The 26,270-nt window shown below is 38.3% G+C and overlaps 1 protein-coding gene across 1 annotated transcript in view; it reads left to right on the top strand.

The window, feature by feature from the left end:
- The first annotated feature begins 578 nt into the window (after positions 1-578).
- LOC134226627 (senecionine N-oxygenase-like) overlaps positions 579-26,270 on the top strand; it is a 30,504-nt gene continuing 4,812 nt past the window's right edge. The window contains exon 1 of the mRNA XM_062707513.1: positions 579-786. Coding sequence (XP_062563497.1) covers positions 772-786 — 15 coding nt within the window. The 5' untranslated portion in view covers positions 579-771. The remainder of the gene's footprint in view (positions 787-26,270) is intronic.

The following is a 26,270-nucleotide window of genomic DNA, read 5'->3' as shown; positions in this document are numbered from 1 at the left end:
GTCTGGCCGGAGTCTTGTGTTGACTGCGTGTAGTCTGTTTTGCTTTTCTCGTTCAACAAAGTGGTACTTTTTCTTTATTGGCATCGACTCCCCAACTAGGACATTGCTGCCTCACAACTTTACAACTAATCAGTTCCACAGTTATCAGCTCTGCAAGTAAATCTACGATTTATGCAAATGTATATCATGTGGCTTGCAGGTAATTAAAAAAAAATAAAAAAAATCTGCCCTACACTCACACTACAAGCAACCTTTTCAACATGTCCTTCTATGGATGGAGAGCTACTGCAAAGCTACATAGAAGCCATTTTTTTTAATTCAACATTATATGATACGGTTCTTTCTACGCCTGTACAGAGTCCACGTAGTACTATCAGTGTTGAGCGCAGATGGTACTTTCAATCGATAGAATCCATACATGCTGCAAATCGGTAATTTCCTTCCACGACGACGAATAGGCCGATCGTGATCCCAATGTCGAACGAAGCTGTCTAGAGATAATGATCCGCACCGCTCTTGCTGTTCCACCAAGAAGATGGGAAACTACTACCAGCTGTGAATCGATGCAGGACCGTTGATCGCGATAGTCGATGTAAATAAATAGGCGCAAGCTAGCTAAGCGGATTGATAGTCTGCGGTGTACAGTGCGATAGTGAAGATCTCGTAGGACGAAATTAGTGAACGCAAATATAGTGACTTGGAAAGGGATAATTAGTAGTACTCTGAGATAAGCGCAGTATATAATCTACATAAGATAACCCGTGCATAAGGATGGTGAACGATATAGTAAGTTTAAACAGTGATTTACAGTTTAATTAAACAAGTCAGACAGTATTAGTAGATTGATAGAAAAATCTCGCCTGGGTATTTAAAAGCTGTCACTCATAGGATTTTAACCATTTATCTGAGCCATTTGTTCTATTTATACTTTAGCGAGATTGATTTAAAATGATAATTGAAGTAATATAAATCTAGTCATCCTAAAAAATATCTTAAAGCATGCTATTTACCAGCACCAGTGCTTTTTTTATTAACTTGCACGGAAGCTGCATTTGGGAACGCTTGCCGGGACTCGAATAAGTTCGCAATGTGATCGATACGTTGCATCAGACGCGTATTAGGCATACCAACCCACAAAGCAATCAATCCTGTAATCTGTAACAAATGACAAACTCTGACTGCCGGTAAAACACAGTTAGTCAATGCCACTAGTGGAAACCCCATTAAATGATTTCACAGCACTAGTCATTCTGTAATGTAAATACATCAACTCTTTACGTTTGAACCCAGCGGAATCGAATCAAACGGTGAGCAAGTGTTGTTGTTCTGGGAAAGGATCGTACCACATGGACCGATAACAGCATTAGTTTGAGATAATCGTTTCATGATTTGTTATGACTATGTGCAGGGGAATCGTATAAGGGTCATTCCGCGCCAACTGACCGAGAATAAGTGAAAACTTGCAGGTGAATACTATGAATTCCAACCAAAATAGGTGTATCTACTTACTTTGTGTCTACATTTTGAAAAAGCATTTGATCCGACCGTTTGGACCGCCCTTCCGGCCAAACACTCCTCCCCGTTTTAAAAGATTTTTAAAAACATGCCATTTTCAATAAACGATATCTCCGCTTCTGATAGAGCTACAAAAAACGTCGATACCAGTTTTCCGCTTGAAATTTTGTGAAGATTTTACAAAAAATATTTCAGAGGCAAAGCAGTGTTGCCAACTACATTATTTTTATGAAAAAAATAAAAAATAGCATTTTTCTCAAAATACGTATAATTTATTTTTTGATTTCTCAGCGAATTTGAGTTTATCAGGCAATTTCCTGTCAGAAACACTTATCGTTACAAAGTAATATGAGCAGTTGCTGAGTTATGACGGTTTTAGTTAGGTATAATCGAAGGTTTTCATTCAGCGTATCGTTCAATTCGTTCTGTAAAGGTAAACAACTATAATAATGTAGTTTTTTTAGTTTTATTCGAATAATTTACAAAAAAAACATATTTTTGCAGCACATAATGCTTTTTGGGCCAGTGATGCCAGATTTCCACTGAATATGTTTTAATGGTTTAAAGTTATTTTTGCAATTCCTGATCATAATACCTGGTTTACAGTTTGTCTTTGATTGATAAAACGGCCTACTTTTCCATCCCAACGAAATGGGTGATGTAATGACCATTATGCAACTCAAATGGGTTGCATAAATTTCATTATAGCACTCATTTGGGTGCTGTAATGAAAAACCAACATTAGGACAGTAGTTACATGACTGCATACTGCTCAATTAGCTCTGCTGGTGGGCTACAAAAGTTCAGTTTTAATGGATCTTTAAACGAGGGAAATGCTTTGATTCCATTAACTTCAATGAGATCAAGTCTTACTCCCGTTAACATCAGTTTGAAGTACTCGTGGATTACACATACACATACTGTATAAGTGGCTGCTGCTCCTGCTAAAACGCATTCGGGCGGGCGATGTTCGGCAAATTAGATAAATCCAATTTGGTAAAAAAAAATTCTTCCTTGAAGAGGGCATATACTTCAGACAGATTCGCTAGAACCAAACGCTTCTGCTTCTGCACCCGTTTTCCTCCTTCACGCACGCTTTTGTACTCTTTTTTCCCTGCCAGTTCCTTGCTAACGTCGGCCTCGCGAAAAAAATCATGAACTTTTTGTACGATTTCTAGTTGGAGGGGATTACTCCTCTTAAGATTGGGGCAGCACAAAATACCTTTTGTGTCAACACATTTTTTCATGTTCCTTACTAAGCGTTCTGAACACTGAAATTCGTCTGAAGATAATAAAATTTTAATAATTATGTCAGAACATAAATTTATAATCAATAAGGGGTGGACCATAAACCACGATACATTTTCGAGCCCCATCTTCTTTAATTCCTTAGTACAAAGGTTCCCAAACTTTTTGGATATGCTAGGTGGGTCTAGCAGAATCCAATATTGTTTGCGACCCACAAGGTGCAAAATGAATTGATGTTTAGAAATTTAATAAAAAGTTAGTTATATTGAGCGAATCATAATAAATTACTTTATATTCCTTCATTGATTGGATTTGGATTGAATTTCAAACGATTTGGATTAGTTTTGTATTGGATTGAATTTGGATAGGATTTGGATCAGTTTTGGATTGGATTAGACTTGCATCTAAATTGGATCAGATTTTGATTGAATTTAGATTGGATTAGAATTAGATTGAATTTGGATCTGACTTGAATTGGATTTGTATATGATTTGACTGGATTCTGATTTGCTTTGCTTTGAATTTGGTTCATATACGGGTTGGATTTCGAATAGATTTTTCAATTGAATTATATTGTTTTTGGACTGGACATGGATTTTGGCGACCAGCACAGTTCAGCATTCATATATTCACCTGCTTTGGATACCTATAGAAAGCTATTTATTTCTTAAAATTTGTTGTTCTTTAGTCATTCGTTTATTAGTATTCCAAATCTAATCATTACTTATAAGATTCAAATCTAAAAGCTGGTATACATTTTTAGGCCAAAAAAGGGACTCAAGTATGAATCAAGAGTTGTCTTTCGCGGCACATCAATGATTATCCCGCGACTGCCCTGGAGGTCGATAAGTGTTTTTGACAAGAAATTGCCTGATAAACTCAAATCCGCTGAGAAATTAAAAAAAAATATACGTATTTTGAGAAAAATGTTATTTTTTATTTTAAATAATGTAGTTGGCAACACTGCTTTGCATCTGAAATATTTTTTATAAAATCTTCACAATATTTCAAGCGGAAAACTGGTACTGACGTTTTTTGTAGCTTTATCAGGGGCGGAGATATCGATTATTGAAAATGGCATGTTTTTTTAAATCTTCAAAAACGGAGAGGAGTGTTTGGCCGGAGGGGCGGCTCAAACGGACGGACCAAATGCTTTTTTTGAAATGTGGGCCCAAAGTAAGTAGATACACCTATTTTGGTTGGAATTCATAGTATTCACCTGCAAGTTTTCACTTTTTCTCGGTCCCTTGGCGCGGAATGACCCAAATAAGATTTACTAAAGCTGCCATATCTCAGCAACGGCGCATTTTACTTTGTATCGATAAGTGTTTCGGACTGGAAAAAGTCTGTTAAGCTCGAATCCGTTGAGAAATCGAAGAAAAAAATATACGTATTTTGAGAAAAATGCTTTTTTATTATTTTGTGAGAAAAATAATATAGTTGGCAACACTGCTTAGCATTCAAAGTATTTTTTCTACAATATTCATCAAATTTCAAGCAAAAAACTGGTATTAATGTTTATGGTAGCTTTATCGGGGGCTGAGATATCGATATTTGAAAATTGCTTGTTTTCAAAAATCTTCAAAAACAGGGAGGGGTTTCTGGTCGAAGGGGCGGTTCAATCACCATGGTCATATGGTTATTCAAAATAATGGACCATAATTAATATATGCTAGGTATTTTTCATTATTTTTAAATAGGTTAATTGCACGTGCTCGGTCACTTGGCGCGGAATGACCCATAAAACGTTCAGCGTTACCGCATTACATTCTATTTCTGTAATAACAATAATTACTTAAGATTATATTCATTTATAGAAAAAAACTTATAAACATAGAACTTAAAATCATACAGAATTTTATCCAATTTCGTGTAAGCAATTAGGTACAAGTGAAAAAGCACTAGCTTGCTTCAAAATCTAGCGATATTTTTTTAGGGTGACATGTAATTAGATTGCTTTGATTAAAATTGCAAATCCGCTCTGATGTCGATTGACAGAATCAAAACAAAAGTTCACTAAAATAAAGTAAAAACATTTATTTTCTTGTGCCCGACTGAATACGAACCGTGAACATTTAATATTGCTTGAAAATGCATTATGTCTCATATTCTCCTGTTTGTTAAGAAGACACGTGAAAATCCTTAGTAACAGGATTAATAAAGTGCCATAAAAATAACACATCCGAAGCAACAAAACGTAATGAGATAATAAGCAGCTCATGATGTTGCTCTGCAAAAAAAAATAATCGCTCGAGGTGGAAATGCAATAAGATGAACAGAACTACAAATCAATGCTGTCGTCATCCGGAATTAATCCAGTTATCTGTGTTTCACGGACAAATGTTTCAGTCTGTTATTTTGCGGAAGGAAACATTTTATTCTATCTGTAGGCAGCACCGTATTGGCTTGGTTGGTACCTACCTTCTTTTATTTTTTTCAGAAAAAAGGGATCTGATCGTAAGAACTTAAGGGGGCGATAATATTTCAAGCTTCGTGTACATAAAAAATAATCTATATGAGAAAAAAGTCTCTTGGGGGTTTGAAAAACCCAAAGAAAACCTTACGGAATTGGTGGAGTGCATAGGTACATTATTGTATGTCCTAGAATTTGGAAGGTAACACTTTTAAGCTGGCTGCGGGAATAACGCACCACGCATCGGCTTATCTCGTCCTGTTATGGTTAGTGCTATGACGTATGGAGGCGCGTGATACATTGTAGATTTGTGCCATTAGGATGTTCTACCTTATCAAAGCCTTGAATGTGAAAATCTAAGATTTTCACAGGGTTGGTTCGCTCTGAGGAGTATTCAAGATAAGGTGTAAAATCTCGCTTAACTTTTCAAAAGGACCTAAGTAACATTTTTTTCATGAATTAATTTGAGTACTGCAATTAATATCTTTCGTGTTGTTCTGTTGATTGCGCTATTCAAATTAATTCATGGAAAAAAATGTTACTTAGGTCCTTTTGAAAAGTTAAACGAGAAATCTTCTCTTTCTCGATCTGTTATTCGAGTGTATTGTGCAGAAATACACTTATCTTTGTATGAAAGAGCGTACTTCATACTCACTCTTCATTACACAAGCCTACGAGTGTAAAAAGTTCAGGAAAATGGCAATTTGCTGTTTACCGAAATGCATAAATTTAGGCTATGTTCTAAATCTTCCATGTAAATACGTTGTTGTGTTGTGAGTGCCTAAGCATAGACCTTTTTATACACAACAGGAAAGCACGTTTGGGATATTTAATTGATTCACTTTGTTTTCGTTACTGAGAAATGTTGGTTTTATTCCCGAACTTTGATATCATCCACTTCGTTAGATGGGGTTTGATGTAATTAATTTATATTGATTGTCCGCAAACATATTTTTTATTCTTTATGAGAAACTGGACACACATGATCCCCACTTTTTGTTTCGGATATTCCTCGATGTAAAATGCCTCAATTTATACGATTTAAGATGGATTGGATAAACAATTGAATCAGTTATTTAAAAACATCATTGGAAGAAGTTATTTTTTCATGAAAGTTATCAAAAAATCGATTATCAAAAAATCGAGTGTCTATTTTGGGACCAACAAAAATGGTCCGTGATGCATCGAGGTCACCAAACTGTTACCAATATCACGACCGTGAATATATCAGGCTGATGACTCCATCCATATACATATCAAAGTGGAACTGTGACGCATGCTTGGAACATCATTTTTTTTTCTAGTTCGTGTTATTAGTATACAAATGCGATTTATCTAAAAATACTAATTGAAAGCGGTTGGATTAGCCTATTCAGAGCTGGTAGCGACCGAAGCCACTCAAAATAGTGACTTTAGTGACCAAAGCTGACGAAAAAAGGGACCAAATAGTGACTTTCAGTTGCAGAAAAAGTGACCAAATAGTGACTTCCAATTTCAGTTGCAAATTCGATGAGACGAAATCAAGCGTTTTTGGGTAGAAGGAGAATATTTTTTCCGTAATTTGTGGCGGAAAACATTTTTCACTCACCACTATTTTCTCTTACAACAAACTCAGAATAGAAATCGTACACGCTAACTTTTATCTACTCAGTTATACTAAGTAAAATTGTATTTCCCTCTCTTTTAACCCCACGGAAATTTTACTCAATATCATTCCAAAACAGGACTTCTCAAAACTATGAGTAGTCTTGCAAGCAAATAATTTTTTAAGCCACTGGAAGTTAACGAAATATGGCTATCACTCACAACACCTGTTTTTCTTTCCCGAAAATAATTTATCGGCGAAAATCAGCGTGAATGAGCACTCTTTTCTCTTGAGAATGAGTGAAAATTAGGATCATTGGATTAACTGAACACCTACTTTAGAAAGATGCAGAGAATTCTACGATTTGTCACTGGTGCCACGGAAGTTTTTGGAATTTTTAGTGCGACAGGAATAACAGTACGGATCGTTTTGGTAGAAAACGAAACAAAAATTATGAAGATTCATGTACAACGAGCCTGGGATTGAACGCTCGACCTCCTGCTTGTAATGAGGACCATCAGGTATCAGAACGTCGGCTCCAGGGGCACGTTCACTTCAATTTGGGAGATTTGTGCCATGTGCTTGTAATGAGGACCATGCTCTCTGAACTTTTAATTATTTTTCCTACAAAAAAACGCAGATTTTCCGACTTGATGTGCGTATTCATGACCGATTTTTGCTATGGAATTCGACAGCGCATGCAATCTTCAAAATTGGGGAGACTTGCTCTCCTTTCTATGATATCTACTCAATAAATATTTTTTAAGAGCAAACCCTTCATTACATCTGACAGTGGCTAAAATCGTGTTTTGAGCGCGTTTAATTAATAGTATCTTTATTATGCAATTTAGCGTAATGATGTGTTCGAGACATTTTATCAGTAAGTTTATGCGATTCTTTAGAGGCATTCAGTTTACTGATCAATCCCCCTAAAAGTGAGATGAAAAATTTATTTTTTCCACTTCACAACATATAAGGTTTGATTCTTCATAAAAGTTGTAGCAAAAGTTCTAATGAAAAACTTTGCCGAAGACACCATGTTCGTAATTCCGTTACTTTTGGAGACTTTTTACGTTTTATGCGGACAAGCCCTTAAAATGTGTTTTTTCATCATATCTTTTTCACTTTAATTTATACATTTTGTGCATGTTCTTGAAAGTTTTAGATAATATTAAAATACGCCGTTTGGTGACTATTGTGACTTAAAAACTTTAAAAATAAAAAAGCTATAACAGTTTTATTGGATTTTTTAGTCATATTTAATATAACTGCAATTTGACAAGGGGCAAATTGTGGCAGTCAATCTCATACGCTTAACAAAGTACAAGTAATGAACTTTAAATTATTACCTACTGTAGAGTTGTAAGCGAATGTAAGGAATGTTTCATGAAAAACCATTTCCTACTATGCAAGGTAGTAATCAATCACCCTTCAAGGAGTTGATGAACTAATGCACCATGCGTCTCCATGTGCTTGGTTGCTTATACATCGAACATGCTCAAAACTTGTTGGCATAAAAATCAATAAATCTCCAAAAGTAAAGAAATTACGAACTCGGTGTCTTCGACAAAGTTTTTCAGGACAACTTTTGCTACAAATTTTATCAAGAATCAAATTTTATATGTTGTGAAGTGCAAAAAATAAATTTTTCATCTCACTCTTAGGGGGATTGTTCATAAGGATGAATACCCCCAAAGAAGCGCGTCAACTTACTGATAAAATGTCTCGAAGACACCATCACGCTAAATCACATTATAAAGATACTATTAAATAAACGCGCTAAAAACACGATTTTAGCCACTGTGCATCTGTCCAATTGCAAAAAAATGAGAACAAATTATATTTTCTTGAATTTTTGAGACAAATTTTTATATGGATGGCTAATGAGGAATCAAGTCTCCTCAAATTGAGGCAACAACTCAAAATTCAAAAATCCTGAAATTGTGGTGGAATGTTGGCATTTTTATCAATGAAGATCATTCAGCATATTTATGGATTTGTGCTTTGAAATTATAGCATATGGTCATTATTGGGAGAAGTTGTTCAAATTTTGCGTGGCCAATAAAAACATCTTTAGGAGGAAGAAAACACAGTAAATAATAGAGTAAATACGCAAGTAAACAAAAGTTCCTTTAAGAGTAAGTTTTTCGCTTAAGCAGCTCTGTGAAGCTGGTGTTTGTTCGAAAATGTCTTGTGAAAATCCTTCGGAAATACCTTTATAAAATACTCTTCAGATATTCTTCTGAAATTTTGTTTAGGAATTTCATTGGAAATTTGGTTAAGTTTTCTTTCGGAAATTTCTTAGAATTTTATTTCAGCTGTTTTTTTATAAAGAAACTTAAGGAAATGTTCCGGAAATATGTTTGGGAATTTCTTCAGAACTTCCTATGAAAACTTCTTCAAGAAATGTGTTGATGCAAAAATATGAGATTGCAGGAACTCATTCAGAAGTACCTTTAGAAAAAAGTAGTTTTTCTGGATATTTTGCTTTTAAATTTTTTTTGGAAATCCTTCGATACCTTTTCATACCTTTAGAAACTCATTTGAAAAATCCAACCGGGATTCCTTCGGCCATTCTTTCAAGAATTCCTTAAGAAAAAATTCTAATGTATACCAATTTATAAATTGTAACGTAAAACACCTTTAATTAGCTACTGGTTAAATGCCAATAAGAGCAGCGAATTAAATGGCTGGCGAAGTTTCAGAACGATCATTTTTCCAAGATCTGTAATTTCATTTCTGCCATGAACAAAGCATCTGCAAAAAAAAAATCGCTCGAGGTGGAAATGCAATAAGATGAACAGAACTACAAATCAATGCTGTAGTCGTCATCCGGAATTAATCCAGTTATCTGTGTTTCACGGACAAATGAATCATTTGTTTGAGAAACTGCATAAGTCCATTTTACACTATTTCGAGAAAATAACAAAAAACTGTTTTTTGAACAAATTTGCACCGAATCTTTCGATTTCTTCGATACAGATCAATAGTTTTTGGCAAAACTCAACAGCCTGGGGCATTTTCAGTGCAAAAAATCTAGGCAGTACTCCACAATTGCTCTTCAAAGTACGTGGACTTATGTAGTTTCTCAAACAAACGAAATTTTTTTCATACATTCCTGAACAAAAATTTTTTTTTCGTGTTTTTTGCCAGAATACGTATTTTTGGACGAGGATTCAGAATATATAAAAATCTCATTTTGGCCAAAAATGTTACATATGCAGTTTCTCAAACAAACGGTTCAAATGTTTCAGTCTGTTATTTTGCGGAAGGAAACATTTTATTCTATATGTAGGGAGCACCACATTGGCTCGGTTGGCACCTATCCCTTTTGATTTTTTTTTCAGAAAATACTTACACTTTTTCCGTAAGAATTTAAGGGGACGATCATGGGACTTCATGTACATAAAAAATAATATATATATGAGAAAAAAGTCTCTTGGGTTATGGGTTTGAAAAACCAAAAGAAAACTTTACGGAAGTAGTGGAGTGCATACATTATTATATGTCCTAGAATTTTGGAGGTAACACTTTTAAGCTGGCTGCTTTTAGGAAAGAACGCACCACGCATCGGCTAGTCTCATCCTGTTATGGAAAGTGCTATGGCGTATGGAGGCGCGTGATACATTGTAGATTTGTGCCACTAGGGTGCCCTACCTTATCAAAGCTTTTGATGTGAAAATCTAAGTTTTTCACACACTGACACAAATGTAATAATTGGATTTATGTTTGATAAACGTATATAGTAAAATTGACTTATTATTTCCCCTGCTATGGCTATGAACATTTGCATCAAAGATATGAAGAAACAAACATAACAATTTTTTGGCTAACCTTATATTACCAACAGAGTTCCCGGCTACTTTTTACCATTAAACTTTTGCAATCCTCAGAAATCGTTTGGGATATTTAAATAATTCACTTAGTTTTCGTTTCGTTGGTTTTATTCCCGAACATTGATATCATCCACTTCGTCAGAGCGGTTTGATGTAATTTATTTATATTAATTATCCGCAACATTTGTCCACAACTGGACACACATGATCCCCTCTTTTTGTTTCGAATATTCCTCGATGTAAAATGCCTCAATTTATACGATTTAAGATGGACTTGATAAACAATTTAATTAGGGTAAATGTTCCGATGGTTGTGGGTGTACCTATAGTTGCGGTAGTGTAGCTCTTCTGAAATATATTCATCAATCGCAGCAACCTATAATGCTAATCGATTAGTTGATAAGTCATAACACAATTGAGTGAAAAACATCAACGGAGAAAAATATATTAAGCTCTTTTAGTGGAATGTATTAAACCGTCTAAGACGAATTAAGTACTGTCCATTTAATTCCACTAGTTAATTTTCGTTATCTTTGCAGATACGTATTTCGACCACAACTGTGTGGTCGTCTTCAGTGTCTTGTACTCGACTCGACTTGAAGAAAACAATCGCAACTTACACTATTTATACTACGCTAGGTACCTAATCTAATCTTATTTGCCTACTTTATTTACCTATACTGTAAATTACTTTATTGTTTAGGTAGAAACTTGAAGAGCCAAGAGCTGCCATTTCCCTGATCCTTATTCAACAGCGCTGTTTGTACCTGTCGGTGGATTTCCAAACTCTCAGCTACATCGAGTTTCCATGGGAAAGAGACATTTCTTAAGATTTTAATATTTGATGCCGTAATTGGGTGATTTTCCTTATACACATGCTCTGCTACCTTAGATCTAAATTCGTAATGTAATCCCTTATCGTTTTCTCTTTTCGCCTTACTCACTTCCGCCATATGTTCCTTGAACCTTATATCTAATGATCTTTTTGTTTGGCCTACATAGATTTTTTCACATTTGGAACAACTTATCTTATAAACGCCTGCCTTATTCAACATTTCTACTTTATCCTTCGTTGAACCCAATAGAGACTTGAGTTGATTGCTTCTACTGGAGAATACTAGATCGATGCCGAATTTCCTTAGTCGAGTGCGTAGCTGGTTGGTGATGTGTTTATCATATGGGACCGAAACTCTTTTCAGCGGCTCCTCTATCGGTGTCAGCGTTGTATGTCCATTTCGTCGTAGGGTCCTTTCCTTCTTGTTGATGATCGCTCGTATAGTCCTCTCCTGGTATCCGTTGATCTTCGCTGTTTCCAAGATGTATTGTAGTTCCTTCGTTTTTCCTTCTTCGCTCAGGGTGTCGTCTGCATCCTGTGGATCATGTGATGAAATGCTGCCATTTTATGTTGGTACGAATGGTTCGATGTATATGGGATGACTCTCATGGTGTTCGTGGGCTTCCTGTAGATTTCGAGGCTCAATGTTGTATTTGCTTCCCTGATGACTAGTAGATCCAAGAAAGGTAGTTTACCTTCTTTTTCCTCTTCGAAGGTAAATTTGATGTCCTTATGCACGTTGTTTATCGCTTCCAAAATCCTGGGTAGATCCTTTCGGTTGATGATGCTGAAAATATCGTCGACGTATCTCCACCACTTCTGGGGTAGTATTCCTTGTTCTTGTAGGTTGTTCTCCAGATTCGCCATGAACAGTTCGCACAAAAACGGTGATAGCGGATTTCCCATCGGTGCTCCTTTCGTCTGTTTGTAGTAGTTGCCACGAAATGTGAAGTAGTTCTCCGTCATGCATAGCCTTGCCAGATTTAGGTACATCTTCACCTTTCCTCGCCATGTTGTTTCCGTCCTTTGTGTTAGCAGCCAATCCTCTAGAAGATTCAGAGCATCTTTCACTGGAACGCTAGGGAACAATGCCGCTACGTCGAATGATACCATTATGTCCTCTTCTTCGATGTGTCCTGATTCCAACAGCTTCTGGGCGAACTCCTGGGTGTTGATGACTGACCTGCTGGGGAATGGTTTCGGCATACTTTGGAACTCCTTTACCAACCATTTGGCTATGGTTTGGGTAGGGGAACCCACTGATGAAACTATCTCTCGCATCTCCTTGCCGGGTTTATGGATTTTTGGTAGTCCTTTAATCCTAGGTAGAACCGGGTTTACCGGGTGAACCGGGTGAAGACAGTAAACCCGGTTCTACCTAGGATTAAAGGACTACCAAAAATCCATAAACCCGGCAAGGAGATGCGAGAGATAGTTTCATCAGTGGGTTCCCCTACCCAAACCATAGCCAAATGGTTGGTAAAGGAGTTCCAAAGTATGCCGAAACCATTCCCCAGCAGGTCAGTCATCAACACCCAGGAGTTCGCCCAGAAGCTGTTGGAATCAGGACACATCGAAGAAGAGGACATAATGGTATCATTCGACGTAGCGGCATTGTTCCCTAGCGTTCCAGTGAAAGATGCTCTGAATCTTCTAGAGGATTGGCTGCTAACACAAAGGACGGAAACAACATGGCGAGGAAAGGTGAAGATGTACCTAAATCTGGCAAGGCTATGCATGACGGAGAACTACTTCACATTTCGTGGCAACTACTACAAACAGACGAAAGGAGCACCGATGGGAAATCCGCTATCACCGTTTTTTTGTGCGAACTGTTCATGGCGAATCTGGAGAACAACCTACAAGAACAAGGAATACTACCCCAGAAGTGGTGGAGATACGTCGACGATATTTTCAGCATCATCAACCGAAAGGATCTACCCAGGATTTTGGAAGCGATAAACAACGTGCATAAGGACATCAAATTTACCTTCGAAGAGGAAAAAGAAGGTAAACTACCTTTCTTGGATCTACTAGTCATCAGGGAAGCAAATACAACATTGAGCCTCGAAATCTACAGGAAGCCCACGAACACCATGAGAGTCATCCCATATACATCGAACCATTCGTACCAACATAAAATGGCAGCATTTCATCACATGATCCACAGGATGCAGACGATACCCCTGAGCGAAGAAGGAAAAACGAAGGAACTACAATACATCTTGGAAACAGCGAAGATCAACGGATACCAGGAGAGGACTATACGAGCGATCATCAACAAGAAGGAAAGGACCCTACGACGAAATGGACATACAACGCTGACACCGATAGAGGAGCCGCTGAAAAGAGTTTCGGTCCCATATGATAAACACATCACCAACCAGCTACGCCCTCGACTAAGGAAATTCGGCATCGATCTAGTATTCTCCAGTAGAAGCAATCAACTCAAGTCTCTATTGGGTTCAACGAAGGATAAAGTAGAAATGTTGAATAAGGCAGGCGTTTATAAGATAAGTTGTTCCCAATGTGAAAAATCTATGTAGGCCAAACAAAAGATCATTAGATATAAGGTTCAAGGAACATATGGCGGAAGTGAGTAAGGCGAAAAGAGAAACGATAAGGGATTACATTACGAATTTAGATCTAAGGTAGCAGAGCATGTGTATAAGGAAAATCACCCAATTACGGCATCAAATATTAAAATCTTAAGAAATGTCTCTTCCCCATGGAAACTCGATGTAGCTGAGAGTTTGGAAATCCACCGACAGGTACAAACAGCGCTGTTGAATAAGGATCAGGGAAATGGCAGCTCTTGGTTTCTTCAAGTTTCTACCTAAACAATAAAGTAATTTACAGTATAGGTAAATAAAGTAGGCAAATAAGATTAGATTAGGTACCTAGCGTAGTATAAATAGTGTAAGTTGCGATTGTTTTCTTCAAGTCGAGTCGAGTACAAGACACTGAAGACGACCACACAGTTGTGGTCGAAATACGTATCTGCAAAGATAACGAAAATTAACTAGTGGAATTAAATGGACAGTACTTAATTCGTCTTAGACGGTACATCAACGGAATTAATTTAAAACAGGTATTGTAAACCAAATTTCCTTAAAATGTCCTGCTCTTTGCACCAATAGTTGCGGTAGTGTTCCAATAGTTGCGAGTCCAATATGAAAACAATGAGGTTCGCAAATATAGGAACACAAATTAGCAAATACCGCAACTATTGGAACAGTGCACAAATAATTGGAGGATTATTTTTAGGGCACAAATCCTGATTCTACAGCATTGGAAGTAGGTATACTCTTCACAGAGAAGAGATAAAGTGCTTTCAGATTCATTGCTCAGGTAAGTGGTGATGATTTTGCATTAGCTCTGAGCTCTTAAATAGTGTAGGAACATGCTTACATACTTACTAAGCCTTAGTTCCTCCACTATTGGGTCTTTGACCCTAGTTATTCAAAAACATCATTGGAAGAAGTTATTTTTTCATGAAAGTTATCAAAAAATCGATTTTTCCAAAAGATATAAAATTTGGGATTTTCAAAACTTTGATCGATACATAAATATTAAATTTATCTTTGTTGTTTTCAAATCTAATTATCCTGTTTCTAAATTTAAAAATTAGCCGCACCTCAAGATCCATGGCCAGTGGTAAATATCATTTATTGTTTCAAGTGCTTTTTTGGTAGCTTGCTGTGAGTTCAAAAATTAATGTTGATTTTATTGTTCAAATTTTGCCGAAAAATAAATGAAAAATTCATCCAAAGGTTATATCATTCAGCAGTAAATTTAGTCATGATTAAGATACCTAACTCACAATAAGTAATTGTGATAACAGGAAATAATATTTTATTCATTTCTTAAAAATGGTGAAACTGATCAATGTTACCCCGGTGATCAATGTTACCCCGGATTACGGTACTTACTTGAACTGAACTACAGCTCTTCGATGGAGTATCCTTCTCCACTGGACTCGATCCTAGGTCAATCGCTTCTAGTCGCCCAGAACATTGAGCGCCCTCAGGTCCTCTTCAACTGCGAAAAGCCATTGTGTACGCGGCCTTCCACGAAGCCTGCGGCCTTTTCCGGGTTCTCTACTAAATATTATATTCCCTTGACGTTCTTCCGGCATACGAACAACATGTCCAGCCCACCGTAGTCTGCCATGTTGTAGAAGCTTAATAATATCCAGCCCTTTATACATTTGTACAACTCGTGATTCATGCGTCGCCGCCAGATACAGTTCCCCTGTTTACCGCCGAGAATTGTCCGCAGTACCGTTTCATGGCCGTATAAAGCCACCGGATGCCACAGCGCGAATTTTGTCTTCGTTTGCAGACTACGGGACTTAAGCTGGTTACGAAGTCCGTAATAAGCCCTATTTGCAGCTGCAATACGCCTTTTCATTCCAAGATACACAAATTCTTCTACCACTCCAAATGTTTCACCGTCCAGCACCATTTCAGTACCACCGCCACTAACGAGCCCACGCTGATTGCCAGCGATCATGTACTTCGTATTGCTGGTATTGATCGTGAGTCCAATCCTCGATGTCTCCCTTAAAAGGTACAAAAGCCTCTTCCACGGCACGGCAATCAATCCCGATAATATCGATATCGTCCGCTAATCCCACGAGCATATGCGAGCTTGTGATAATAGTACCGCTTCTTTGCACACCTGGTTTCCTAATCGCTCCCTCAAGCGCTTTATTTAACAATAGATTCGAGAGTGCATCACCCTGCTTCAATCCTTCTAAGGTAACAAATGATGTTGATATTTCATCCGCTACCCTTACACTTGATTTTGATCCGTCCAACGTTACACGAATTAGCAGTATCAGTTTCGCCTAAAACCCATGTTCAAGCATAATTTGTTATACAGTCGACTCTCCACATCTCGATGTTCTATATCTCGATGTCTCTCCTTATGTCGATGGTTTCCTCAGTCCCTTCAATCTACATACATTTGGGCTTTCTACATCTCGATAACCTCCCTATCTCGATATCTCTCTATCTCGATGGATTCTGATCATATTTTGTTCAGGATTCACTCTCCTTATGTCGATATGGTCAAATTTTTAGGCTACTAGACCATCTTTGGACAATAACAAACACATCAACAACAGGAAACGACATTTGTTTTGTTGTCGTTTTTCATAGCAACGAGCTTTTTTGGATCTAGTACCCATTTCAATTTTCCTTCCATTCCTCGATCTCTCCCTATCTCGATGGTCCCTTCAATATCGAGATGTGGAGAGGCGACTGTAACTCATTCCGTTTCGCTGAATCGTACACGGCTTGAAATCAATAAACAGATGATGTGTCTGCAAGTTGTACTCCCGGAATTTATTAAGGACTAGTCGACCCGGCAGACGTTGTCCTGCATAGTAGGCGAGATGCGCGTTGTGAACTGCCCATGCGAAACTCCATATGAATCTTAAATCTAGTTTTTCACGATTTACTCAACCTAACTCGTGATATTCGCATGAAGAAATATCATATAAACCCGTCGGAAACTATAACGAATTTAACTGCTGAAGCAATGGAGAACATCCATTCAGTCGTTTTCGAGTTATGCGGATACGAACACAGACCATTTCATTTTTATTATATAGATTTGTCTCAGGGTAAACATTTGATCCATCATTGATTGGCCCTCACGAAAACCTGCTTGGTATTCACTGACGAAGGACTCTTTAAGGGCACTTTTGACAGAATCCAAGTTTCAAACTGCTCGCGTTTACGGGGGCACACCACTCGATACGGAAGCAACACAGAACTGTCATTTTTAATTTTTCACGCATGCTGCGACGCAGCAAAGCTGAATCAACAAAAATAACAGTTGTCTGCCGCCTCCGTATCGAGTGGTGTGCCCCCGAAAACGCGAGCACATTGAAACTTGGATTCTGTCAGGAGTGACCTTAAGCGGTCTCAATCTGTTGAACAGAATAGGCCTTTTCATGTGACACTGCCGAGACTGCACTTGTTTACAACCGCTGAACAGGCCTGCAAGTCCGAAGCTGTCACTTCCATAGAAGAACTGTCAGTTGACGATAAAATCAGCTGTTTTTAAACGTCTCGTGAAAAGGCCCATACGGGACATAATTTTGTGTGCCGAATTAAGGATGGTTATTCTTCGGTAATTGCCGCATTCCAGTCTGTGCCCTTTCTTGAAGAGAGGGAAAATGAGGCCGACTAGGAAAATTACCAGCTAGCAGGCAATTCCTCGTCTTCCCATATTTTCGAAATAATATGGTGCTGAACTTCATAAAGCTGCTCACTGCCCAGGGATTGAATCCGAAAGAGAATGAACAAGCCTCTCACCTATCATCTCTGTATACATATACGATATGTAGCATCAGAGGCGCCTCGTCCATACGTTCTACCTGTTCATGGAACACACAGAAAGAAATAATGAAAAGTAAACATCGCGTAAAACTTGAGATGCTAAAAATTTACGCTTTTCTACGCTGAAATGGTGCCCTTCCTAACAAGTTTGCTTACAACTTGCATGCAATATTTATGATTCACGTCAAATATTGTATACATTTGGGCTATATCCCGCATGTAATTACGCTAATAATGGCGTTCCATTTATGTGCATGATGTTTAGCGTAAATTTCAGTGGATTTTTCTATCTGTGCAGGTAACCATTTTTAGTTCAGAAGTAGGAAACTAATGCCCTTACAATTAATTTCTAAACAGATAATTACCCAGTAAAATTTTAAAACAAAGTTTCACGTAATACTTTCAATGATGATTTAATATCTAACTAAACAAAATATTGCCTAGACAGATCAACTCAACGCCACATGCTTGGCGTACAGTAACAGTCGCATTGCACCTAAATATGTGTTTTTCCGACGGATAACAGCACACCACATCACATAGAAAGCTTCTGCCAGTCGTACGATTCATGATAAAGAACCAACAGCAGCGCTGCCAGAAGTCAAATTTAAAGTCTTGCGCCATGACAAAAGTTTTGAAATAATTTCCTCCTTGGTATGCTCACTCGTTCTCCGCGCGCGGAGAACCAGCGTGAGCGTTGCCAGCTTTCTTCGTTTCCTCACGTCATATTCTTTCGAATGCGAAGCAGGCACGTTTGGATGCAAGTTCTGCTATGTTGCGCAGGAGTCCAACCCGTTCGACGCGCTGCGAGAACAATCAACGACGCGACTACCTTCGTTTAGACTCGGTCGGAGTTTCGGGCTGCGCTTTGCCGAAAGGCGCACCGCGCACGCTTTCGTTCATAATTCGATGATTGGGAACGGTTTGTTTTTCTTTTTTCTCCTGATGATTATGCATCATAAACAACTCAGCATCAAGAACAATATTAAATTAATCTTTGAGTTTTCGAAAGAGACATCAAAATTTGATTATTATAAAGTATTATAAAATTGAATTATTTTTATTGTTTTTTCCCCAAATAATCAAAATCAATCAACTTAGAGAAAAAGGCATAGTTTTCACAAAATTTGAAAAACTAAATAACTCGAAAACATTTCAGTGGACTGGGGTCGCATCAAATGACGATACTAATAATGGTTAATTACATTTCTTTCATAAAAACAAAATATGTGAAAGTTTTTAAATGCTGGAGGCGATGGATCCTGTGCACCCGAATGGTGGAAAGAGCCGATTTGAAAGATCTCTATTCTGAGCAATATCCAGTTATCGTCATCTGTTACCAAGTTAGATTTCTTAATTTTAAAAAAAATTGGAACAAAAGAGAATCATAAGCTATTTATTGTTTTGTAAATCCTTTCTATTTAAATTGTTTTTACCCTTCTTACATCCTAAGAAGGGTATAAAGATCGCTTGAAAAACCGACTTTTTATCTGAGGCTCGGAGACCCAAGTCGTATATACCAATCAACTCAGCTCGACGAACTGAGCACATGTATGTATGTGTGTGTGCGTGTGCGTGTGTGCGTTACAAAAATCTCACATCAAGATCTCAGCCGTCCGTGGACCGATTTGCACGATTTTAACACTAAACAAAAGCTATGACTTTGTCATTGTACAAGTTCATTTTTTTTTCAATCGGACATTTGGTTCCAGAGATATGTGAGAAATACGAACATGAAGTGTATTTTCAGAAAACTAACAAAATACTGTCACATGAATATCTCAGCCGTCTGTAAACCAATTTGCATGATTTTATCTTTAAACGAAAGCTATGACTTTGCCATTGAACCCATTGTATTTTGTTTTTGCAATTAGACATTGGGTTCCAGAGATATCTCTGAAATACGAACATAAAGCATTAGACGTTTCAACTTCACACATTGGTAAAATATGTCCCATCAAGATCTCAGTCGTCCTTGGACCGATTTGTGCGATTTTATCTTTAAACGAAAGCTATGTTTTTGTCATTGGACCCATTATTTTTTTCTGCAATCGGAAATTCGGTTTCAGAGATATCTGTGAAATACGAATATGAGACATATTTTCAGACTACTAATGAAGAATTGTCACACCAATATCTCAGCCGTCTATGACCCGATTTGAACTCTTTTGGGCTTAAACAGAAGCTGTAATATTGCCATTTAAGGCGGCAAATCAAATCTGCAGTCTTTTTGTATTTTTTAAAAATTGTTAAATTTCCAGAAATATCAATTTTTTTATTTTGAAATCGTTAAAAGCATGATAATATCAGTTATTTTACATTCAATTGAAGGTCATATGCATAGAAATTGTAATATGCACTGGGCACACACAACCATTCAAAAGTGTAAGAAAGAAGGGTTGCGTTCACTGTAGGTGGATAAGTCGGGTTTTGACGTAAACTACGTCTAAGGGGAAGACTCAGATACAGGGTGTAAAACCGAAATTTCCAAATTCGAGACCGTCACGAAATTAGGATAGATTTCAAACGCTAATAGCGTCTTTATCTTTCGATGGATTTTCGACATTTGCTTATCAATCGATTCAGAAACTCTCCAGCAATTTGCCAATTCTATTGATACTATTGATTATCAACGTAAAACTATTGAAAATGTTGTTTCTTTCCAAACCGGGTGAAAAATTCAATTCCGTTTATAAATCCCCAACATGGACATCAGATTGCAGTAAGGTACGGGCCTTTTGATCCACTGCTTCGTTTTCCCTGTGTATAAAAAGCCCCGTGTTTCGCGTGCGCGCGTCATTTTCATTCTGGATGTCACGGCGAGCGGACCAGGGCGCCCAGAAGCGGTCCCAGTGACAACGGCTGTCTCAGCGGATGAAATTTTTTCGGTCAGTGGTGGTGGCGGTCGTGGAAGCGGCAGCACATAATTTTCATCCGTGTCCCATCTTCGGCGGATCTGGCAAACGACGGCGTTCGTTGAGCCGAATCATCGGATGGCGGTCGCGCAGCCCAGTGGCTGCTGTTAATAAGCCACATAAGTGGCAATTAATCGGTTCTTTTCAGGACCATCATTATATTTGGGAGGAAGGTTAAGTTGAAATAATTTTCCTAAAGTGCAACCGTTAGGAACTGGAAAATTCTTCGATGAAATATTCTAGCGTAATTCGGAGTTATATGATTTTAGTGATTGAGAATGTTAATATTAGACGAACTTTCTTCATAGAACAAAGCATAATAATATAAAAAGCATAACAATTATTGTTTGGCATCGGTAGCGGAAACATAGCATTAGTGCCGGTCCGAGCATAGGCTGTCATCGGAAGATTGCTACAGCAATTTATTCACTAATGTGGCGTATGCAACGATTTGGATGTTGTCGGCACAACATGAAATTTTCCCGCGAGACTCTAATTTTTTGTATTTTTCCTGTTGATGATTGAAAAAGAAATCGGTTCCGAGATGAACTTTATTCAAAGCGCAACGCTAACGTCGGTAGTTGAATAATTCCAAGCAAGTATCGGAAGGAGACCATGCAAACAATTGATTCGCATTATGACTGAAGAAAATTGTATGGCGTCAGTATTGATGTTTGCTACATATTTTTTCACGTAAACTTCGTCTAAGGGGAAGACTCAGATACAGGATTTAAAACGGAAATTTCCAAATTCGAGACTGTCACAAAAATTAGGATAGATTTCAAACGCTAATAGCGTCTTTATCTTTCGATGGATTTTCGACATTTGCTTATCAATCGATTCGGAAACCCTTCAGCGATTTGCCAATTCTATTGATACTATTGATTATCATTTACGCTTATTTTTTTTTTTTTTACAACAAATATGATTTTGAAAAAGTATCACCGGCGCGTGCTTACTCGCAATCTACATGCTGATACATTTACAGTTACATCAAACAACTGAAAACCGAAATACGCCACTCCAAAATTACGAGGTGACAATGTTAGAAAAACACAAAAGATAGGAAAAATAACACGATGTGTAGTGCCTCCCCGAGTCACCTTAAGGGAAGATCCTTTAATTACATAACGCAAAAATTGGGCATTTTCAACCCCCCCTCCCCCTTATATCATAATTTTTGTACGAAGCATCTAAAATTATGTATGGGTCGTCACACTTCGCCCAACCCCCCTCCCCCTCTAAGCGTTACGTAATTTGTGGACGCTCACAAGAGCCACTTTCATTGATGGTAGCCGATCGTTAGTACTTCATATCAAATATCATATCATATCATAGCATATCAAAGAATATTGTGGCCAAATTTCATAAAATTTGGTCAACAAAAACCCCCCTGACAATAATAGAACAAAACCTGCCAAAGCCGTCATTCCCCCTACTTCAGACAAGAAAATTTAATCTGAGCGCTGCTAATGTTGATGACGATGACCGCGCGACCCACACCATCGCCGGGAATAAAATTTCCGGTAGGAGCTCCGCCGATGCCGGAGGTGGTACCACGGTCTGCTCTCTGCGACATCTCGAACGAAATGGCTCGCGCGCGGAAGAGCTGCTTTCTTGTAATCAATAAAGTTGAACCAGTAGCCACGCCCCATTGGGGGTGTTCGACGGTTACACAATATTTGCAGTGATACCGGAGGACAAAGAGGCGGGACTAATGAGCCATCTTTATTGATTATAAGAAAACTGCTCTACTGCGCGCGCGTGGCATTTCAGCACCTAAAAACTCATGGATGAGTTGAATCATCGTATGTTTTCTGTATGTATGTAGAATCACGAGCGCGCGTCAAACGGAGAAGCTGAAAAAATGTTTTCGCATGGATGACTATCTACTAAAATTATAAGTCTTTCTCTGAATCGTGCTCTCGTGATTCTACTACCGACGGAAAACAATCTGCCATCACCAGGCAATTAAGTTTTACTTTGATCAAAATTCATCTCGCCTCAAGTTATGACTTAAGAGCTACTTTCATTGATGGCAGCCAATTGTTAGTAGGGGAAATTACGGCTTTGGCAGGTTTTGTTCTATTATTGTCAGGGGGTTTTCTGTAACTAATTATGCTCAAATTTGGCCTAAACATGCTTTGCATATCAAAGAATATTGTGGCCAAATTTTATAAAATTAGGTCAACAAACCACCAGCTTATTTGACTCTTCAGCTAAATTGTTTACATCCTAATCCAAATTCCCACCTTTTTAAATGTCCTTTTCAATTTTTGTTTCTGCTAATTTCTGTGGCTTTCTCAGCAAGAAGAAACAATTGAATTGAAGTAAGTGTAACAAAACAGGAGTGAAGAATTTTTATTCAACTTCAAATTTTGTACAAAGTTTATCACATGAAGATCTGATCTGATATTCCTTGCCATTAGGAGCCTTTTCAATAGCTTCCTTTTGTACTTAATAAGATGAAGGAGGGACCTCTGCAAGTAGTGTTGTTTTAAGAATTGTCCGGTATTGGGAGGTGTCCGGCGCTGGGAGATCTCCCCCTAAATAGTTAATGATCCGCCTCACGAAACGATCTCTCACATACGGGGCGATTTCTATAGTAATTTCCATACAAACTTCAAACTGCTCGTACTCAGTTATATTCTAACCAATTCAGTTGAAAATTTGGGAGGTACACCAAAACAGCAAATATTATCGTTCAAGCATAAGGGAGCGCAAAAGTCAAATTTTCAATCACTCTAGGCTCTAACTACAATAACTATCTTATGATATGTTTTAGTGTACTACCCTCGGTGGGGGCATCCATCAATTCAGCTGTTATTGGTCGACGGTACAGCAGCAGTGCCTTTCTCTGCTTTGTTCTCTCCGAGGCAGCCAAGTTGGTTGCGACGAGACGGACGCAATGAGAAAACAGAACTGTGCAATAAAAATCCTATTCGACTAAATGCTGATGTCATATTAGAAATTTGGAGACAGTACTCGTCGATAGCAAATCCTTCCGCACGCGATGGCATATGAGCAAGTCAAACCACCTTCCTTTTGCCAGTGGAGATATATCAGCTTCCACACTGATATTCTTCCCTCCCCCTTCATACGGGAGCTTGGCAGAAGGAAGGTCGTGCGATATATGCCATCACAAATATTGCCCTCCGCTCGCTTTCAAATCGACTTCTATAAAAACATTCTTCATGCCTGCCGTATCCTAACGGAACTATCAATTCTATACTTTCGCCTCTAATGCTATCATGAACATGTACGTCCAAGTTTGGAAGATGATATTAGCATTTCCATATCATTGTAAATCGTTCAACTTCACGTAGAAGTAACACACACGAAATCATTAATTTAGTGTACTACCCTCGGTGGGGCATCCATCAATTCAGCTGTTATTGGTCGACGGTACAGCAGCAGTGCCTTTCTCTGCTTTGTTCTCTCCGAGGCAGCCAAGTTGGTTGCGACGAGACGGACGCAATGAGAAAACAGAACTGTGCAATAAAAATCCTATTCGACTAAATGCTGATGTCATATTAGAAATTTGGAGACAGTACTCGTCGATAGCAAATCCTTCCGCACGCGATGGCATATGAGCAAGTCAAACCACCTTCCTTTTGCCAGTGGAGATATATCAGCTTCCACACTGATATTCTTCCCTCCCCCTTCATACGGGAGCTTGGCAGAAGGAAGGTCGTGCGATATATGCCATCACAAATATTGCCCTCCGCTCGCTTTCAAATCGACTTCTATAAAAACATTCTTCATGCCTGCCGTATCCTAACGGAACTATCAATTCTATACTTTCGCCTCTAATGCTATCATGAACATGTACGTCCAAGTTTGGAAGATGATATTAGCATTTCCATATCAATGTTTTACGTAGTTTACGTCGGGCGGTCGTATCTTGTATACAACCCTTCTGATTTTTTTTCTAATGATTGGTTACGTTGTACAAGAAAAGGTTGTAATATTAGATTAAATACACAACTTTTATTCGAAACCACTTAAAGACACAACTTTCATTCGAAACCACATATTTTTTTAGCAGGCTGGTAGAACAGGTGTACCAAAAGTTCACGAGACGCCCCTGTGTAGCATACCGCGAGACACTTTTTTCGCAAGCTGTCATGATAGATAACTGATTCGGGAGGCTATACCCCATGATAAATTTATTTTAGAAAGCTCCAAATGCGGGGAGCATTGGCTCTGATGATGCATTTCAACTTGTTCTACACAGCTGTGCAGTAACTAACACGAAACGAGCGAAAACAAAGCGAGAATCACCATTTTTCTGTGGGGGCTGCTTATCCGATTCTGTTTTTTCGCACTTGTATACAAGTTTGATAATTTTGTTATCATGGCTTGTTATGATTCGGAACAGTTTTTGCCTCTCTTTTATCGTTGTTCGTTTTCTATTGAGAGCGATTTCTGCAAACCCTGTCACTGCCATGTTTGAGAAATTCATCCGGGACCTGGTCCTTCCAGCCACCTGGCACGGCGCCATGTTTTTGCAGCCAACATCTCAAAGTAAAATTTACGGTAGTATTTGTGTTGTTTACCAACATCTGATTTGATTCCCATTGGGATCCAGAAATGTCAGTGGGGGCCAGTCGCGCAATGTTGGCTGCAAAACAAGCCCATTGTGCGAGATATGGATGACACCCACCTGGGTCCTTCCCCGCAGCCTTATTGTTTTCAGCTCTTTAATAGCTTTTCTAAGTGTAGATGACTCCACAGCTTGTCCATCGTCACTAATATTTGGTCTGTTCACCGATGCACCGTCACTTCCACTATTCAACAAAGTCTCGAAGTGTTGCTTCCACCTGGCAGCTATAGATAGTAGAATCTATAGATGAGCGAAAGCATGGCTGTGTCGGTTTTTTTGACCGTGCACACGCGCATATGACGTCACAGCCCTTAACATTTCCATTGAAATCGTGACGTTATGCTCGTTTGGAGACACGTTTGACAGTACGTATGGAGACAGAAGATTTATCTTCGCTCATCTATATATTCCACTATCTATACTGGCAGCCACTTCGGTTTTATCTGTCAGCAAATTCCTTTCTTGGTCGTTGCAGATGACGGGAGATTGCGCTGTCTTTCTCCGCACGCTCTTGACAGTCTCATAAAACCTCCGCATATCATTCTGTTCCATTTTTCCCTGCGCCTCACTAAACACTTGTTCTTCATACTCTTTTTTCTTCCTGCGGTGGGTTGCTCTTGCTTCCTTGTACCGATCTCTATTCGATCGGATACCCGACACCAACATCCGGCTTCTAGCAACGTTCTTCTCGTCTGTCACTCTCTGATACTCCACATCGAACCAACACTGTGTCCTGTGTTGCCTATGTTCAGGAGGTGTTGAATTCTGTCAATGTTTTACCAAACTTTTCGTGATTTTTAATGCGTGAAAGTGAAACACCTAAAAATAATGTCTCTATGAAACTTTTTGCCTTTCTGCCAAGCTTGAGCTTGATGTTGTGAAATCGCTGATTTTGATTACTTAGGTTGATATCCTAAACGGTAAAAATAACAAAACGTATAGCAGAAAAATCTTGTGACATCAA

The sequence above is a fragment of the Armigeres subalbatus genome, chromosome 3 (assembly GCF_024139115.2).
Source record: "Armigeres subalbatus isolate Guangzhou_Male chromosome 3, GZ_Asu_2, whole genome shotgun sequence".
NCBI lineage: Eukaryota > Metazoa > Arthropoda > Insecta > Diptera > Culicidae > Armigeres > Armigeres subalbatus.
The sequence above is the reverse complement of the archived record's forward strand: the minus strand, read 5'-3'. Positions and strand labels throughout refer to the sequence as shown.